Consider the following 20,286-nt stretch of genomic DNA (forward strand, 5'->3'; position numbering starts at 1 on the left):
GGGAGTCTGCCTCTTTCTCTCCCTTTTGCACCCCCCCACTTGTGTGTGCACATGCATGCATGTTCTCTCTATCTCTCAAATAAATAAAATCTTTTTAAAAAAAAGTCTGTTTATTATACCAGCTACTCCCAAATAGTTATACACTGACTTCCTGTTCCAGTTCAGTTTTGCTTATTTTCCCTTTCCCCTAAATATCTGGACCAATTCAAATTGCTTTAGGAGTTATTAAAAGAATTTTAAATATTGTTCATATGAAAGAAAAAGCATTGGCATTTAGATGTCATCGAAAATGCTGGCTTAAGTTCTGTATCTGTGGTTCAATCTTTTATTCAGATGCTCTTAACTGATCTCAGGCTAGCCATCAGGATCACTAGTTATTACGTCCCTTGTAAGTTCACCCTACTTTGTTGTCGAGAACCATGACTTTTTTTTTTTTTTTTTTTTTTTTTTACTTTCCAGTTTAGAAGTGTAGTCACAGTCAAGGTGGGAGGCATTATATAAAGAGTCTAGACTGATTGTATTCTCTGATTTTTAAAAAATTTAAATTGTGGTAAAATACATATAATTTACCACCTTGGCAGTTTTTAAGCGTACGGTTTAGTAGTAATGTCCATTGCTATATCAACATGATGCCTTAGAACGCACAAAGTCACCTAATGACATGCACACGTTTGTTGCCTCTCTAGTAAGCTTACTTGGGCTCTTCCTTTTTTTAGGTTTTTTTGTTTTGTTTTGTTTTTTGTTTTCCATCAGAGAGAGATGCAATAGGACAGAGTATCTTTGGAAGTTATCTCCTAAGTTTGGAGCCACAGTTGTTTAGAATTAAACTGAAACTTTAAAATTTATAATCTGGAAAGTAATGTGTATAGCTTGCTTATATTTTAAATTATTTTACAGAAAACCATCAATGCAGTGGTTGAATTCTTTCAATCAAATAAAGGATTAGATCTTGAGCAAATAACATCAGCTACATTAATGAAGCTGGAAGAAATTAAAGAGAGAACAGCTACAGGTAAAGAATTTATCTCCGTAAACATCAGCGGAACTAAAAATTTTGTCTATTCTAATATAAATATTGTATTTAAAATAGTGTAGGTTGCTCTTTTCTTTTTTAAATTCCATGAAGTTGCATCATGTGTATCTGAGTTACCCGAAGTCACACATACCTGCTAGACTGACTGAGAAAGAGAGTAATATGGGGCACAGATGATTCTGTCTGCTGTTATCTTTAAGAACCTGTGTCTCAGAGTGAGGTTGAGATGGAAAACATTCCTCCATCTCAGTTCTTAAGAAACAGTTTATCATACTGTACATTGTGTGTGAATCTGGTTCTAAAGATACATACTTTTGTACAACATGGTTTCTAAACTCCAGCCAACTACTTTACGTGGTTGCTTAACTAAAGAAATGATGAATTATCCTCTTTCTGGATAAAATACTAGCTATGTTGGGTTTACTTTACAGTGTAATGGTAGGATTGTATACCGTTGACCATATGCAGTTTCACCTTAGATGCTTAACTTTGAGACTCAAGTCTGTGAGAACTGACGCTCCTCCATAATAGTTTTCAAGTGATACTCGTATTCTCATTGTTAATAATACGATTACATATTTCAACTTGACCATCTGATCTTTTATTATTTCTTTTAGGACTTACACACATTATTGAAACTCGAAAAGTCCTTGATTTAAGGATAAATCTGAAGCCTTCTTATCTAATACTTCCACAGACAGGTTTCCACCATGAAAAGTCAGATCTTCTCATTTTAGATTTTGGTACATTTCGGGTAGGTGTATATCCATTTCTTCCTGCCCATTTTTGCTCAGGTTGGAAGCTAGTTATCTGACAGTTTGCTATTTTTCCCTCAGAGTTTACTTAAACTTTTTCTTCTTAGTATTTTGTCAAGCCTAGCTTGGATTGAGTATCTTCTGTATATTTTATGGCTATTAAGAAAAGCATGGAAAAGCCCTAAAATTTTCTGTAATGGTAAATGATTTGATTTTGGGGACTAGATTAGTGCTGTTTTTTTTTTTCTAATTGAAGAGAAGTACTCCTAGTTTTCAAGTACTCCTAGATTTCCAGAGTTTAATTACACAGTGTTATTTGTTAATTTACATATTTTGACAATAGGAAATTATACACATATTAATATATGTTTGTTATACCACTGTCAGCAACTAAGTTGAGTAAGAGAACTCTAAGGTTTTGGGGTCAAACCCATTAGAAATCCAAGCATCTGAGAAAAAGTGAAGATTTGAAAAAATACAGTCCCAAATGGGATCCTTGCTTCCTTTGGGAAGAGGGGAAAGAAAGTAGAGATTGAAGCTGAATTCTAATGGCCCATTTATTCAGGTGATATAATGGGAAGAAGAAGGAACAAAATCTGCGATTTCATGGTGAAGAGGTTAGAATCAGTAGTCAGGGTGCCGGGTCATGAATGGCAATAACTGCTGAGAGCCAGGAAGAGTTGCATGTCTAGACAGGTTATTTGAGGTAGACAGCTGTCTAACTGATCTTCTGATTAATGCAAATATGCTGAGCACCTAGTACCCAAACATACTAAAGACATAAACTGAAATATTATATTCCTAATAAAATACTTGCAAATAATTGTCAGAAAATTGAGCAGAATGTGCGCTCATTAAGGACAGTGATTTCATTTTAGTTAGGTTTCAAGAAAACACAACAAAAGTATCAATATATTTTTCTGTTAAGAAGATTGAAGTTTTTGTCCATTTTTAGCTTAACAGTAAAGATCAAGGTTTGCAGAAGACTAATAATTCATCTCTGGAAGAAATAATGGATAAAGCATATGACAAGTTTGATGTTGAAATAAAAAGTGTGCAGTTACTCTTTGCAAGAGCAGGTAAGCTGTTGCTCAGTTTTTAGGATCTTGAAATTATGTTGACTGGCATAGGTAAATATATGTGTATGTACGTATGTATATCAACCCTGACAATATTTTGAACACATATCTAGTTGGTCACTTAAGAAAACCAAATCGGAGCCCATCAGTGCAAATCATTGCCACAGATAGAAATAGAGATACATATATGCCTGTTCATCTTCAGATACTCAGCACCATTTGAATCTAGGTCCAGTCATTGCCTGTTTTGTTGTGATATGACTATGAAACTGCCCAGAACACAAAAATAGAATTTGCCATTGGCTTAAGTTTTTCCGTGTCAGTGCTTTTGGGATGTCTCAATGTTGTCTTCCCTTGCTTCTTTATTTTTAAGTATTTTGACTATACTAGCCTAGTCATTATTTCAGTAGTATTACAATCTACTTTTGTAGATATCTGACAAGTATGGGTATAATCTTAAAACCCTAAAGATGGTTAATTACTTTCCAAAAGCTTTCGTGTTTTGTACTGCTTAAGTAAAGAACACTGGTTCTCCATACTTGTTTAGTTTCTGAAAGCAATAATTACTTGCCAAGTATCTTTGAATATATCACTTTATGGTAGGTCATTGGAAGAAAGAATGTAACTCTGTGTGCAGAGTGTATACTCTAGTAGGAAGGAAGAGATTTATTAAGATGTAAATACGTAATGCTTTACTTAGTTTTTATATATTATGAGCCTATTAATTCCTTGGAGGGAAGTACTTTTACACAGACCATTTTACACAGAGCATTAAAACTGCCTTTTCTTCCGTATGTACTTAATAATAATTGTTTGAGTTACAAGCGATAAAAGATGTTCAGTGATTACCATCAGTTAAGATCTGTGTAGGATTCTGTTGGAAAGTCTGACCTTAAAACCTTTTTTTTTTTTTGAGAAAAGTGATTATTACACTTTTTTTATCATAAAATCTTGCTTGATAAAACTCATTTTTGTTTTAGGATTATGTGCTAAACTAGTGTAATTTCTCTAAAGAACCCCAGAAACCTTTTTTTTTCCTCTGCTATTTTCTATTTTTTTCCTTTTTTCACTGCAGCCGCCTACCTTGGTTGCTAATTGCAGAATCAGGGCAGTAAATTCCTGGGTTTTTTTTCCTGTTTGCTTTAAAATGCAAGATGTTATATAAACAATCCTCAAATAAATATTTACAATTATTTTTGTATCAGTCTTTGACTCCTGTCCATCTTATTTTACTTAATTTAATTTACTTTTTGTTTTTGTATCGTTTATTTTAGTATGTTATAAGCCATTTTGATTGTTTTGTTCTCCCATCACATATGCGCTAATGCTTATAAACATATTTGTATATAAAACTATTTCTTTCCCACTGATTTTTTTCCTTTATGTTTTTATTCCCCACAGTAGACTATACTTTATCATAATTTGTGAATCACTTTATAGCCTTTGACTACATAAGCCAGATTGATAGCCTAGACATGATAGACCTAGGATGAGGATAAAAAATGTCAAATGGAGTTAGAGTAGACATGTGAAAAACACTGAAACTCCTTGTCATTAATAACCCTCATTTTTAGAGCATGGCTGAATTTTAATTTTTTTCTTTGATGTGGATTGTATAATTTATCATAGCAAATTATTTTAGTATTCATACAGCAGTAATCAATTCAATGAGAATTATTTAATAATTAAGTGGGGGAAAATGCCCACTTACTATGAACTGTTACTGCTAACTAGAAGACATTTTAAAATAAGCGGTTACATTATTAACTGTCAATCTTATTTTAAAAAATAAAGGTCATTTAACTTACATGCTGAAAAAAGTAAAAATTGGTATTTATTGAATATGTTTGCTGTTTTCTGTTAAGTTGGAATAATTTTTCACAGAACATCTGAAAAACTAGTTTAATTTAAAAAAATTTTTTTAAAGAGGAAAACTGGAAAAAGTGTCGATTTCAGCATCCATCAACTATGCATATATTGCAACCCATGGATATTCATGTTGAGTTGGCCAAGGCAATGGTAGAAAAAGACATTAGAATGGCCAGGTAATGTATGAGTTTCTTTTATATTATAAAATGAACAAGGTGAAATGTATCTGTATCAGTTACAGGATTTTAAAAAACTAGATTTTTGAAGGACAGAGAAAATTATTATCTTATAGCAGAAACATATTTTTAAGAAAATGTTTTTTTTGAATTATGGTGTATCCCCTCTCTTATTTCAGAAGTATTTGGACTTTTATATTGTGTAAAAATTGGTTATCTGTGTTTTTGAATGGATCAAATCCATGATTCAGTATCAATAAAATAAAATCTTCAAAAATTAGCGATGTGGATGGAGCTAGAGATTAATATGCTAAGCAAAATAAATCAGAGAAAGACAAATACCAAGTGATTTCACTGATATGTGGAATTTAAGAAACAAAACAGATGAACGTAGGGGAAGAAAAAGAGAGGCAACCCAGAAAACAGACTCTTAACTATAGAGAACTGAGAAATGCTGGAGTGGAGGTAGGTGGGGGAGATGGGTTAAATGGGTGATAGGTACTAAGTAGGGCACTTGTGATGAGCACTGGGTGTTGTATATAAGTGATGAATCACTAAATTCTACTCCTGAAACTAATATTACACTGTATGTTAACTAACTGGAATTTAAATAAAAACTTGAAACTAGGCAAAAAAATTAAAAGCTCTTTTGATTATGAAACCATATAAAATCTTGAGAATAATTCAAGGGAATTTTGATTTTAAGGAGATAATTATGAAATGTTTATGCTGCCTTCTTAAAAACAGCCTCATTGAAGTATTATTGACATTCAGTACGCTACATCTGTTTAAAGTGTACAATTTGATAAGTTTTGACATATGTATATTTATGAAACCATCACTGCAGTCAAGATAATGAATATATCCTTCATCCCCCAGAGTCCTTGTATCCTTTTATACATTTGTCCCTGGAACAACACAAGGGTTAGAGGCACTAGCCCCTATCCCAGTCCCACACCCGCTCATTTGAAAATCCATGTATAACTTTTGATTTCCCCTAAACTTAACTACTAAAAGCCTATCTTTAACTGAAAGCCTTACTGATAATATAAACAGTTGATTAACACATACTTTGTGTATGTGTTATATACTCTGTTTTCAACAATACAGCTAGAGAAAAGAAAGTACTGTTAAGAAAATCATAAGGGAGAGAAAATACAGTTACAGTACTGCATTGTATTTATTGAAAAAAAAATCCGCATATAAGCAGACCCATAGAGTTCAAATCCAAGTTGCTCAAGGGTCGACATCTCTATTTATGAGGGATATTTGTGCTTTCATTGTTTTTGTATCAGAGTATCAGGGTAATGTTGGCCTCATGGAGTGAGTTTGGCCTTATGGAAGAAGTTGTGTAGAAGTATTTCTTCTTTATATGTTTTGTAGAATTCATTAGTGAAGCCATTTGGACTTGAGTTTTGTTTTTGGGGGGGAGAGTTTTTAACTGCAAATTCAATATATTTCATAGAGAGAGGGCTATTCAAATTTTTTTGAGTAATCTTTGGTAGTTTGTCTTTTAAGGAAGGAATTTGTCCATCTTAGTTTTTGAGTTTATTGTCATAAGATTGTTCATGTATTATTGTATTGGCTTTTCAATACATAGAGAATTTGTAGTGATGCTGTCTCTCTCTCTCTGCTGATGTTAGTAGTTTGTGCCTTTTCTCTTTTTTTCCTGATAGTTTATCAGTTTTGTTGATCATCTTCTGAAAGAATCAGCTATTGGCTTCTATTATTTTCTCTATTGTCCTTCCTTTTTTTATTTCATTGATGTCCATTCTCATGTTTATTATTGCTTTTTCCCTTCTTCCTTTGGGTTTCATTTGCTTTACTTTTCTAGTCCTTTAAGGTGAAAATTGAAAACACTGATTTAAGACCTTTCTTTTCTACTGTAGGCATTTAATGTTATAAATTCCTCTTGAAATACTCCTTTACTGTACCCTTCACATTTTGAAATTCTTAAGTCATTAAGCTGGGGTATTCCTAGGTCTTCCCTCATTTGTTTTCCATCTTTCATCTGTCTTTTGTTGACTGATGTCCAATGTCTTTTAAACCATTGTTTCATGTATTTTGTCCAACTTTGTGTTATTTTAGGTGGGAGGTTTCATCCAGTCCCTCTGTTTGAGATGCTTTTAGCTTTAGGTAATGTTTCACAAATAATGAAGAAGCATCTTACATATTTATGTTGCTTTCAACTGACAGAGTACTTATGTAGAAAGTTCAATATTTTGAGACAGGAACAGCCAACTGGCCTCTTTTGAACATGAATGGTTTGTGCATTATACAGACAATCGGTCTTCACATAATGGTTAGGCTTCTGTCAACTTGAGCTGTTCACAGCTTAGTTGGCAAGTCAAAGATACACAGTAACTGGAAAGAACTTCATGAGCAGCAAACAGCTGCCACAGAGTTATTGAGACAGATGAACCTAGGGAGTTATGCTGAATAGGGAAGCAGAGTAGAAGCAAGTGCTAAAAAGTAAGCAGCTAATGAAAGCACAGCAGTGACTCAGCAGCGAGTAAAACAGATGTCCTCAGGGTACTTATATTTTAATCAGGAGACATAAAATAAGCAAGTATATATATGATATGTTGGGTACTGATAAGTCCTAGAAAAGGAAATAAAGCAAGGCAAGGGAATAGAGAGTGATGGAGTAGATACTCTTAGATATGTATAATGCAAAATCTTTGATGCCAGGAAATAGTTAAAGAATGTATAGTGGTTTTAAAAATTAGACATTGTGTTTGAAAATACATTCATAGGGGCACCTGGGTGGCTCAGTCGTTGAGCGTCTGCCTTTGGCTCAGGGCATGATCCCGGAGTTCTGCGATCGAGCCCCGCATCAGGCTCCTCCGCTGGGAGCCTGCTTCTTCCTCTCCCACTCCCCCTGCTTGTGTTCTCTCTCTCGCTGGCTGTCTCTCTCTCTGTCAAATAAATAAATAAAATCTTTAAAAAAAAGGATTAAAAAAAAAAGAAAATACGTTCATAAAAATAAGTCAACTTTAGAAGGTTTGGCTGCTGAAGAGGGATACATGAAAATTATCTGAAAACTTGGCTTACATAGAACCTCTCATTCTCTGACAATGTTGAGGCATTAGTTAGATTAAAACATGTCCGGAGTTACTTTGACTCCATAGTGTAGTCTCTAGTCCATCCACCCCCCCTCCATAATAGAAGCTGGACCTTAAAACCTTACAGCTGAATTGTATTTTTAGATTGAAAGTATCTGGAGGACTTCCTTTGGTGCATGTGAGAATTTCTGACCAGAAGATGAAAGATGTGCTATGTTTGATTAACAGTATACCCTTGCCACAGAAATCCTCTGCACAGTCTCCAGAGAGACAGGTAAATGGACATAATAAAAGTGCTACAGCTCTACATTTGTGTACATGGGGAGTTTTTTTCATCTTTCTTTGAGCTAATTTGTTTTTGAATAGTTTTTAGGGACAGTTTCATTTATTTGATACACTTCTGAAGTTTAATGTTGTTGATTCTATTCGAAAGTGCATATGGCATTGAATGGATAAAGTTTGAAGCCTGTTTTCACTACTGTTTAGAGTGGTGGTGGGAAGTCAGCTTTAGAGAACAAAGGGAATAAAAATACATAAATGAAAGGAAAAAATGTTTTATAAATTTATGGAATGTGTTTAAGTAAAATTAGATATGGAAATCTTCCTTTAAATGTTACAAAATAGAATAATTTGTATGTGATTTTCTTACACATTAGACTTAAACGTTGTAGATAACTTTAATTGGAATTGACCTTTACAACATAAAATAAGTGTTGAATTTCCACTTATGTGGAAATGAAATTTGAGAGCGCCCACCAATGCTGATACCATTTTCTAGGAACCTGTAATACAGACATGCAGTTAGTATTGTCAGACAGCAGCTAAATGATACACTATGATAAATAGACTTATCTGCTAGAGTAGTACATAGTCTGCCCTTATAATTACAGGTGGTAGTCTTAATAATTAGTAAACATTAGCCAACGATTAATTAGTTGATTGCATAATGTGCTTTGTTGGAAGATTTGTGTATTGGGTGTGTGTGTCTTTCCATCTCTCTCTGTCCTTTTACTACTTTTTCAGTATTTTTCTCATTTATGTACATTTGATCCTGCTAAATTAGTATGTTAAGAAAACTTTTTGTATTCTTTGCTAGGTATCTTCAATTCCTATTATTTCAGATAGGACAAAAGACCTACTTGGTACTTCACTGTTGCTAGATGGAGTAGAATCAGGTAAGGAAAGTAAATGTTCTTTATTTAGTGAAGCCTATATCCATTTATATATGGAGATAAAATTTTCAAAAAATAAAGGAATTTTGAAAGTGTTAAAATAACTCACTGGTTTTAGTTCTAGTTGGTTAGTTCTACTAACAGTGTCATTTTGAATCACCTTTTTTTGGTTTTATTTAAATTCAAGTTAACATATAGCGTATTATTAATTTTGGGGTAGAATTTAGTGATTGATCAAGACAGTATGGTACTGGCACAAAAACAGACGCATAGATCAATGGAACAGAATAGAGAACCCAGAAATTTAGTCACTTTTTTTTTTTAAGCCTAGTTTCTTCATTTGAATGAAAGGATTTTTATTTTTTTGTTTTGTTTTTATTTTTATTTTTATTTTTTTATTTATTTATTTATTTTTAAAGATTTTATTTATTTATTTGACAGAGATAGAGACAGCCAGCGAGAGAGAGAACACAAGCAGGGGGAGTGGGAGAGGAAGAAGCAGGCTCATAGCAGAGGAGCCTGATGTGGGGCTCGATCCCATGACGCCGGGATCACGCCCTGAGCCGAAGGCAAATGCTTAACCACTGTGCCACCCAGGCGCCCCTGTTTTTGTTTTTAAGATTTTATTTATTTGAGAGAGAGAGAGCACAAGCTGGGGGAGGGAGAGGGAGAAGCAGACTCCCCTGCTGTGCAGGGAGCCCCACGCAGGGCTCGATCCCAGGACCCCAGGTTCATGACCTGACCTGAAGGCAGATGCTTGACCTACTGAGCCACCCAGGCGCCCCGAAGGGATTTTTGTGATTGACAGTGTGTAAGAGTCTAAATAGGCTATTTTTATTTTTTGCCCCAATTTCTACCTGATTTTTTTTTTCTAGCTCTTGACTAACTGATCTTGTTTAATTTTGAAGTAGAGTATAAGCTTCCTGAGGATAAGGATCATGTCTGCTCTGTTCACTGTTCTGTCCTTAGTGGCTGGTACAGACTGATATATGATGGGCGATGCCCAACAGTTATTTATACTGAATATTGAATGAGTGAACTGAAGTGAAAAACAGAACTATTGAAGAAAAAAATAATAGGGTGGTTTGGTCTTTATATATGATTATCACATGGCAGGTTAAGTCACTTGGTGGGATTTAGAAAATCATTGTAACTGTATTCTGATTCTGAATATGAAGATTATTATCTAATAAATGAAATTTACTTTTGAGAATTTGAGGGTTTTATACAGCTTTCAGTGGACATTCTCTCAAGTCAAATGAATATGTTCTTTAGAGTCTGATGATGAATATTTTGATGCTGAAGACGGAGATACACAGACTGGTAAAAGTGTGAGAAGTTCAGAATTAAAAAAAGTTGCAGAGGCCCCAAATGAGGAGCTCATTAATCTTTTACTAAAGTTTGAAATTAAAGAGGTATGTATTTTTGTTTTGTCCATAAATAAATATATTGTTGTCATCACTGTCCTTGTAAACTATCTCATGCTAGATCCAAACATTAAGTAGTATATTTAAAATAAGATACTGTGCCTCACTACTTCCTAACACACACACACACAGACACACACACACAGTTCCAAGAAAATGAAATGTTATTTTGTAAAAACTGATATGAGAATGATCTATACTCTATCTAATCTATTCTGGAAAAGCTCAAGATACCTAAATGGGATTTTCTTTTCTATAGAAAAATGTCTGTGACATGTTTACATTAATGTTTTTTTTACTTTTAAGCTAAATAATATTGCTCATTGTTATGTTTATAATTCAGAAAAGTGTAAACAACCTAATTTTCAGCATGTCTTTATATCCATTAAAAGTCATGTAATAAAAGGAAACATTGACATGGAAAGATGTTTATAAAATATCATTATTTTGGAGAAAAAAGAGATTATAATACCAAGGACATTACGGTTCTATTTAGAAATTACACATGCATTTTTTTCTTTGATAATGCATGATGGACAGCGTTCATCTCTGTGCAGTGGAATTATATATAGTTTCTTATTTATGCTTGTTTGCTTTTACATATACTCTAAATTTTTAATAATAAATATGCATTGCCTTAATAAAACACAAAGGTATAAGAAGATGTTTCTTATTGACTGCTTTATATCCCAGTGTGAGATGATGTCCTAAAATGTAATGTCAGAAATACCAGATTGTATTGTGTATATAGATCCTTCTAAGTATTATTGGTATTTGTTTTAAGGAAATGTGTATTATTTATCTTTAGCCTTCTTTGACTTCTCTCTTTCTTTCATATGCCCATCTAAAATATCAGAAAATCCCTTGACTCTAACTTCAGAATACATTCAAGTGATTGCTCTTGTCTTCTACTGCACTGTCCAAGTCACCGTCTTGCTTGGACTAGTGCAGTAGCCTCATAATCGTCTCTCTGCTTCCATAAGGTACTCTGTTCTCAACATCGTAGCCAGAATGATTTTTTTTTTTTTTAAGAGAGAGCATGTGAGCAGGGGGTGGGTAGGGGTGGGGGTTGAAGGAGAGAAACAAGCCTGACACAGGGCTTGGTCTCAGGACCCCGAGATCATGACCTTGAGCCAAAATCAAGAGTTGGACACTTAACTGACTGAGCCACCGAGGTGCCCTCACAGTAATCCTTTCAAAGTAAAAGTCAGACCTGATCTGGCTCCATTTTGATTAGAGTAAAGGGTTAAGCCCGTCCTATAGCCTGCGAGGCTTTACATGGCATACAGGGAGGTCACCCCATGTGACTTCTTTGGAGTCATCTTCAGTCCTCTTGTGCCTTGCTCATTCTGCTCCAGTCATACTTTATTCATCCCTTCAGTAACTATTCATCAAGTGTCATCATGGAGTGTATTGTTTTAGATACTGCTGTTATAGCAGTGAACACAAAGTTCACTTTGTGTTATGTAACTTGCCTTTTTTCTTCCTTACATATACCAAGCACATTCTTTGTGCTTGCTGGGGTATTTTTGGGGTTTTTGTTGTTGTTGTTGTTTTGCCTGCAACACTCTTTTTCTGTATGATTTGATTCTTTACTTATATTAGATATTTGCTCAAGTGCCATCCTATTGGAAAGGCCTGACTACCCAGTACAAGGAAACTTCACTTTTCCCCACTCTTCTTAGGATATAAGTTCCATAAGGACAAGAACCTTGTCCGTCCTGGTCACTTTGATGTTCCTAGTGGCTGGCATGGCCTCGTACATGGTAGATGATGTCCAATAAATATTTTATTGAATATTGAATGAATAAACTAAAATGATAATGGTAATCAGAATCATCTAAGAAAAAATAGTACTGTTTTTCCCAACTTGACTTCTTTTGCCATTTTGAAGTTTTAAATGTTGCCGTAGTGAAATATATTAAATTTTTTCTTTATATCTTAGTGTATGTTTAGAAAATTCTCAATTACAAAAATATTTACCCACAGTTTAATATATTATGATTTCATTGCTTTCACTTAAATCATTGATTGATCTGAAATTTACTTTTGTATAACAACTCTGTACTGAATATCTTATTATACTATATTATTGTTTCTATTTTTCAGTTGACACTCGTAGTTTTTCTTAAGTATATATCACTGCCAACAATGTTATTTTTGCTTTTTTTCAGTATTTACATTGTTCTAGTTATTATTGCTGCCTAACAGGTTATCCCAAAACACGATAGCTCAAAACAACTGTTTTATTTTGCTCAGAGTATTATGGGTTAGGAATTGTGGAAGGGGCCAGCTTAGCAATTATTTTTTAAAGATTTTTATTTATTTGAGAGAGGAGGAGAGAGAGAGTGAGCACCAGTGGCGGCAAGGGGGGCAGAAGGAGAGGGAGAAGCTGACTCCCTGCTGAGTAGGGAGCCCGACACGGGGCTTGATCCCAGGACCCTGAGATCATGACCTGAGCTGAAAGTAGATGCTTAACCGACAGAGCTGCCCAGGCACATCCCAGCTTTGTAATTTTTGTGTCTAGTTTTCCATGTGGTTGCAGTCAAATTTGCTGGAGCTACAGTGACCCAAAGTCTCAGAGGGTCTCAGAAGTGTCTCGCTCATGAGGCTGGCACTTGATACTGGCCGTTGGCTGGGAGCTCAGCTGGGACTATTTGAAATGCCTACTCGTGGCCTCCTGAACATGGCAGTCTCTGGATAGTTGAACTTTTTACATGGCAGCCAGCTTCCCTCAGTATGCATTCCCAGGTGGAAGTTTTATGGGCGTTTTTTTATCCCTGGAAGTTATTATAGTGTTGCTTCCTCTGTAGTCTGTTGATTGAGTACTCACAAGCCTGTTGATATTCAAAGATAGTAGACAAAGATCTCTGTCTCTTTTTTTTTTTTTTTTTAAAGATTTTATTTATTTATTTAACAGAGATAGAGACAGCGAGAGAGGGAACACAAGCAGGGGGAGTGGGAGAGGAAGAAGCAGGCCCATAGCGGAGGAGCCTGATGTGGGGCTCGATCCCATAACTCCGGGATCACGCCCTGAGCTGAAGGCAGATGCTTAACCGCTGTGCCACCCAGGCGCCCCAAGATCTCTGTCTCTTGATGGAATATCAAAGAACTTTCATGTTTTAAAAATTGCCACGTTTTGTTTTTGATTGACAAAATATACTGGTTGTCATATGCAGAATAAATTTAAATAGGACTGTAAGAGTGAATACTCTGTCCTACTTTTTACTTTAATGGGAATGCTTTTTTTTTTTTTTTTAAAGATTTTATTTATTTATTCGATGGAGAGAGAGACAGCGAGAGAGGGAACACAGGCAGGGGGAGTGGGAGAGGAAGAAGCAGGCTCCCAGCAGAGGAGCCTGATGCAGGGCTCGATCCCGGAATGCTGGGATCACGCCCTGAGCTGAAGGCAGACGCTTAATGACTGCGCCACCCAGGTGCCCCGGGAATGCTTTTTTTTAATCAGCAGACATGATTTAAACATGATGATATGTTTAAACATGATAGGTTTAAACATGTAAACATGATACGTTTAAGAAAATCATTAAGTAAGAATCCATACATTCCTGTTTCTACTAAATTGAAAAAGTAAATAAAAATTGATGTAAAATTATATCATGATTTTTATATAGATGTAGTTGTGTTCTGAATAATAGAATTTAAGGTGATAATTTCCTGTCATAGTAAATATCTTTATGGTAGTAAGAAAGCATGAGCAAAGTTTCTGTTATTCTCGTGATGATATGTATGAAGAAAAATTTTGTTTTTAAGCATGATTCTAAAATTCATCAAGCTTTTATTGTCTGTCCTGATCTTTTAGGTGGTTTTGGAATTTACCAAACAACAGAAGGAAGAAGATACAATTCTAGTATTTAATGTTACTCATTTAGGAACAGAGGCTACAATGAGAACATTTGATATAACTGTGGTATCTTATTTAAAGAAAATCAGCTTGGATTACCATGAAATTCAAGGTAATAGTCATAAAAATAGAAATAATGGTTAATAAATATAATATCACTGAGTATCTGAAACACTTGTATATAAAATAATATTTATAATAAATAATAGCACTGTTTTAAGAATTTTATAAATAATAGCTCATTTAACCCTATGACAATGTTATTATCTCCAGTTTACACAGGAAGAAACTAAGGCATAAATTTTATATACTTTAACCAGGGTCATACTGCTGGTTAGTGGCTGACCTGTGATTAAAACCCTGGAAGTCTGGGTTTGTATTCTTAACTACTATGATCTACTGTCTTAGAGAGTTCATATAAATCTCCTTTATATAGGGAATATTATTCTCATTTTACACAGAAAGGTTAAAGAAGGAGGGATTAAGTGGCTTATTCGAGACCATGCATCTTATGAATGGCAAAACCTAGAATTTGTCTCTGATCTTATAGTATTAAAGTCTTTGTTCTTTCTATTGAATAGCATTTATATGTCAGAAGCAGTGCCAGGTTATGAAAACTAGAACGGGGGATAAAATTCATTATTTTAGAAGCTCTTGTGGTTTGTTTATTTCAGTGTACATCTTGTGTGCTAATTAAGTATTTGACTATTAAGTATTTGGAATGGGTGGATCTATAGTAATTACTTAATATTTGCCTAATATTTTAGTAGAATATAAAGTCCTATTTTTGTTATTTTTTAATAGTTGAAACGAAAACACATCTCAGTTTAGAAGAAGAATGTTTTATATGTTAGTTTCTGTAAGCACTATGTTTGAATGGAGTTTACATTACTGTCTTGAGGGGAAAATGTAAAAAATTTGCTAGGCTGTTTTTTGCTTTAGGGAAGGTTATGACCTTGAAGGTGAAGTGAAAATTCTGAGATTTCTCAGGAGCAGGAGTTATAGAACTGAAAATAATGAAGTTGGATAAAACGGCATATAAATCACTTCTACAGTTTTTTGAGGCCATTCCTTCATATGTCTATGTGAGGGATATAGAGGACATCTAGTAGTGTACCTGTAGTTTTTAAAATTAAAAGAAATTTAGCAATTCCCCTCCCTAGAAAATACTTTCTTTTCTAATAAGCCTTCTCTCTTAGCCTAAGCAAAGGAAAATTATTTAAATTTCTTTAATATGAATGAAATATTCTTAGAATTTTATAGCTCAATAAGGTATTACATATTTTTGTAGTTCAGTCTTGTTTATATGGTTGCGAAAGCTGAAGTTGAGTATCTCCTAGTAAGGGTAGAAATGAACTAGAGGGGCGCCTGGGTAGCGTAGTCGTTTATGGGATCGAGCCCCTCATCAGGCTCTTCCGCTGGAAGCCTGCTTCTTCCTCTCCCACTCCCCCTGCTTGTGTTCCCTCTCTCGCTGGCTGTCTCTGTCAAATAAATAAATAAAATCTTTAAAAAAAAAAAGAAAGAAATGAACTAGAATTAATTTTTCTTAATTAACTTGTAGTCTTTCTACTGCCGTACAAATGCACATATGTCCTTAAAAATATCTAGGGAGGTATTGATTATTTTTGAACACAGATGTAAAATCAATTGAAAATAAATATACATTTTTTAAGTAAGTTGGATGCTAAAGGTAAGGTCAGTATTTAGATTGGTTTATTTATTCACCAGTGCATGAAAATATGTGCAGATAGTCTTTTAAAGCTTAATTAACAACATTTTTTAAAAAGAAAAAGATACCCAGAAAATTCCAATCTTAGAAAAAGAGCAATTTATTTGAAACACTTTTTTCTTTTTCTTTAATCTAGGATCCAAAAAGAAGCCCCTTCACTTGATTAGCTCTTCTGATAAACCTGGATTAGATCTCTTAAAAGTAGACTATGTTAAGGTAAGGGCCATAAAATGTTTACATATTTATTGTATACTCTAAACTGTCCTCTGGAAGGAAAAAGATGACAGCAGATTGGTAAATGATCTGGATGTTTGTCATAGGTTTTAATCATAGGGATATCCACTGTTTCTCTGAACATTTTCATGTTACACTTTCTCTTTCACGTAAGTACAAGACTAGGACGAGTAAGAAGCTACCAAGCTCCCTGTCCGCAAAGATGGAAGCTTGGGATCAAGTAGGATGCACTCCTGTCTCTTGGGGCATATTCACCTGCCTGTATTCGTTGTATATGTGGGTGATATTTGACTGACTATCCTTCATTAAAAGGGATAAAGTCAAATTTGATTGGAAGTGAACTGCCAGGATTGGGAGAGACTCAAAAAAATATATGAGAAATGCTGAAGGAAGTAATGGTATTTAGCTTCATTCAAGATTATTTGATTTGTTTAATCATTCAACAACTATTTATTGAATGTCTTTGTCAGGTTCTGTTAGGCACTTGGGATATAGAGATGAAAAACATTCCCTGTTTTCTAGGAAATTATGGACTTGTAGGAAGATAGACAAGTAGATAAAAATTGAAATATATTGTGATTGATTCTCTCACAAAGAAGAGCATTAAGTTTTATTGCATTAAAGAGTCAGAGATGGACACCTGCGTGGTTCAGTTGGTTAAGCGTCTGCCTTCAGCTCAGGTCATGACCTTGAGGTCCTGGGATCGAGCCCTGCATGTGGCTCCCTGCTCAGCTGGGAGTCTGCTTCTCCCTCACCCTCTGCTTCCTCCTGCCCCTGCTCCTGCTCTCTCTCCCTCTCAACTAAATATATAGAATCTTTTTTTTTTTTTTTAAAGATTTTTTATTTATTTATAAGACAGAGATAGAGACAGCCAGCGAGAGAGGGAACACAAGCAGGGGGAGTGGGAGAGGAACAAGCAGGCTCATAGCAGAGGAGCCTGACGTGGGGCTCGATCCCATAACGCCAGGATCACGCCCTGAGCCGAAGGCAGACGCTTAACCGCTCTGCCACCCAGGCGCCCCTAAATATATAGAATCTTAAAGAAAAGAAAAAAAAAGAGGCAGAGAGACTGGCCTAGCCAGAAGGTTTCTCACAAGAGGTAAAACTGAATTTACTGTGGATGTTCCTAAGAGACAGAACTTGAACCAATAGGTAATTATGATGGGAGACAGATTTTTGACTTAGTATGAAGACCTAATTAAATCAAATTTCTCTTAAGATTGAATTTGTAAGAAAATGAGGTTTCTTTCACTGGAGAGAACCTAAAATAGACTTCCCAAAGATATAAAAGGGACTCTGCATGGGCTAGATGACCTTTAAGCCTTCTGGCCTTCAGAGTTTATAATTCTGGTCTCTAGCTGTAGTTTCCCAGAAGTGAATGTTACCATGGTCTTCCATATTTGAAGAGGAGAACAAATTTGCATGACTGTAATAAATAATTTGGCTATAAATTTAAAATAATGACAATAAAATTAATTATATGATATACATAAAATTACAGTTCTGAATAATTTAAAAAATTAAAGATCATAAATAAGTGATTTATTTACTTTGGTCTTAAATCCTTCTTTAGAACTTTTGTTCTTTTTTTTAGGCTGATAAGAATGGACCCAGTTTTCAAACCACCTTTGAAAAAACTGAACAAACACTTAAGGTAAGAAATTTTTTTAAAACAATATACCTTTTTTGAAAATAACTTACTGTGAAAGGCTCCAGTATCCTTTGAGGAATAATGACTGAGTAATTTGATAAAATTATTAAGAACCAATAAAAGTTATAAATTAATCTCATAGATACCTACCATGCTGTATATTTACCTTTGAGTATCATAGAGCTGGTGTTTTAAAAAACTTACTGTAGCACATCCTAATTATTTCTTATAAAGGGAATGCTATAGATGATGGAACTTTGATTTACAAAGAAACAACAGGATTTTAAACAAATCATACTATATACTGCTGTTTAATAATGCAGGGCTGAGAAAGTATGTGAAAAACAAGGAGAGATGTTGAGTACTTCTGGAGCCATACTAAGGTAGTCACATGGAGGAGGAGGAGACAAAATGTAGTTGTGGGTTACATTAAAAAGATAATCAGAGATAGGAATTTTAGGTTACACTTTTGAGAGATGGGAGAATTTGTTGAATATTTATAGTTTTTTATATCCACTTAGTGCTTTGAGGCAATAAAAGGAAATTCTTTTATGTAAGCAAAGATTTTTTTAAAAACTTTCATTTGCTACTAGAAAACCACATGTTCCTGACAGCAATTTTTGTTGGTGTCTTAGCTTCTGCAGTCATTGTTTTAAAAAATGTAACTTATTTTTATAAAAGATATATTATCTGTCTATTTAAATGATAGGACCATTATGGTTTTAGAAGATCATTTAGTAACTGAGAACTCACTTATTATTGTACTTTTTATATTTAAATCTCATGAATATCACATTTGAAATCATTTCTTGACCTAATATTAACACATGGTGATTTTGGAGTTTCATGGTTTAACTTACATGTTTTATGTAATCATAATAAAGAGCCCATTGAAGATCCAAAAATATGATGGATATCGGAATGGCCATGATAAGCAGATTATAGGTTCCATGTTAATTATGCTTGGGAAATGGCGTAATTAGGTTACTTTGATATTCTTAGGAGCTCTCAATATGTGCAAGTGTGATTCACTCTCTGTATTTTCTGTTTAAGGAGTCTGGGCTGTGGATCTTGATCTCCTCTCTCTTCCTTCCAAGCTGTAAAAGCAGTGATATGAGTCCAGCTAGAAGCCTTTCTGGTCCATCATGGATATTATGGGTATAATTGGCCTGGAAAACTAATTTTCTTTTTAAAAAATTTCTAGGTGGCGTTTTCATCTTTAAATCTGTTGCTGCAAGCACAAGCTCTTCTGTCTTCTATTAATTACCTAACATCCATAATCCCATCCAATGACCAAGGAAGTGATTCCAAAGAAGTGCAAATTTCAGATGAGAAGCAACAAAAAAATTCAGCTCTACAGAAAGGTAAGAAAAACACTTTGTTTCTTGTTAACAAACATATTAGAATCCTAGAGAGAAATGGGGACTCTTAGAGATCATTTAGTTCAGTCTTTTGTGTGCCATTTTCCCCACTTCTGTCCTTTTCTTCAAACAAAATCATATGTGGGTAACTGCTATATAAGGTGAAGGTAACTAATACTCTTGCTTTAAAAAAAAACAACCTGTTTTTGTTCTTTGGTGGTGGTGGGGATGCTTTAGGTGGATAATCAGGAAGAAAACCTGTATTTACATTGAGCTCTTCCTCTCCTATCAGTGGCCCCTGAAGAGACTCCACAGAGGGTTAGTCTTCCCTTCCGTTTTACGGTTAAGGAAGTAAGACCCAGAGACATGAGGTTTAGCAGTGCAGGGATAGCATCTAGTTGGTCAAGAACCCAGATTTTGGATCAGAAAGAATTCAGTTTAAACCCTGCCTCTGCTACTTAAATTATGTGACCATAGGCACATTATTTAACTTCTCTGAGTTTCAGTGTCCTTATGTTATTTATTTTGTGGTTTTTTTCTTGCTTTTAAATTATAAAAGTAACATATCAATATGAAAAATGCAAACTATACAGAATATATAAAGCAAAAAAAAATTTGAAATCTTTAGGAACTTGAGAATTTTATAATTTTTAAAAACAGAACTGTGGATCACTTAATCTAAGGAAGAAACCTTACAGAGTTTGAATTACTAGACTCCCATGTGATATAATGCTTTGTTTTATTTTTAGTGACTTTATCCTCTAAAGAGAGGGACATTATTGACTTCAGGCTGTTTGCCAAATTGAATGCTTTCTGTGTCACTGTTTGCGATGAGAAGAGCAATATTGCTGAAATCAAGATTCAAGGTAAAAG

General features: G+C 34.5%; 1 protein-coding gene across 4 annotated transcripts in view; it reads left to right on the forward strand.

Annotated features, from left to right (window-relative positions):
* VPS13C (vacuolar protein sorting 13 homolog C) overlaps positions 1-20,286 on the forward strand; it is a 171,404-nt gene that overhangs the window by 54,319 nt on the left and 96,799 nt on the right. For all 4 annotated transcript variants that reach the window (XR_004625605.1, XR_004625604.1, XM_034660891.1 and 1 more), the window contains 12 exons: positions 898-1,012; positions 1,651-1,787; positions 2,744-2,867; positions 4,795-4,912; positions 8,122-8,251; positions 9,074-9,152; positions 10,425-10,564; positions 14,397-14,550; positions 16,304-16,383; positions 17,996-18,055; positions 19,257-19,416; positions 20,163-20,279. Coding sequence is in view for 2 of the 4 variants with exons in the window: in XM_034660891.1 (XP_034516782.1) it covers positions 898-1,012; positions 1,651-1,787; positions 2,744-2,867; positions 4,795-4,912; positions 8,122-8,251; positions 9,074-9,152; positions 10,425-10,564; positions 14,397-14,550; positions 16,304-16,383; positions 17,996-18,055; positions 19,257-19,416; positions 20,163-20,279 (1,414 nt within the window). In the remaining 2 variants the exon portion in view is untranslated. The remainder of the gene's footprint in view (positions 1-897; positions 1,013-1,650; positions 1,788-2,743; positions 2,868-4,794; positions 4,913-8,121; positions 8,252-9,073; positions 9,153-10,424; positions 10,565-14,396; positions 14,551-16,303; positions 16,384-17,995; positions 18,056-19,256; positions 19,417-20,162; positions 20,280-20,286) is intronic.

The sequence above is a fragment of the Ailuropoda melanoleuca genome, chromosome 5 (assembly GCF_002007445.2).
Source record: "Ailuropoda melanoleuca isolate Jingjing chromosome 5, ASM200744v2, whole genome shotgun sequence".
Taxonomy (NCBI): Eukaryota; Metazoa; Chordata; class Mammalia; order Carnivora; family Ursidae; genus Ailuropoda; species Ailuropoda melanoleuca.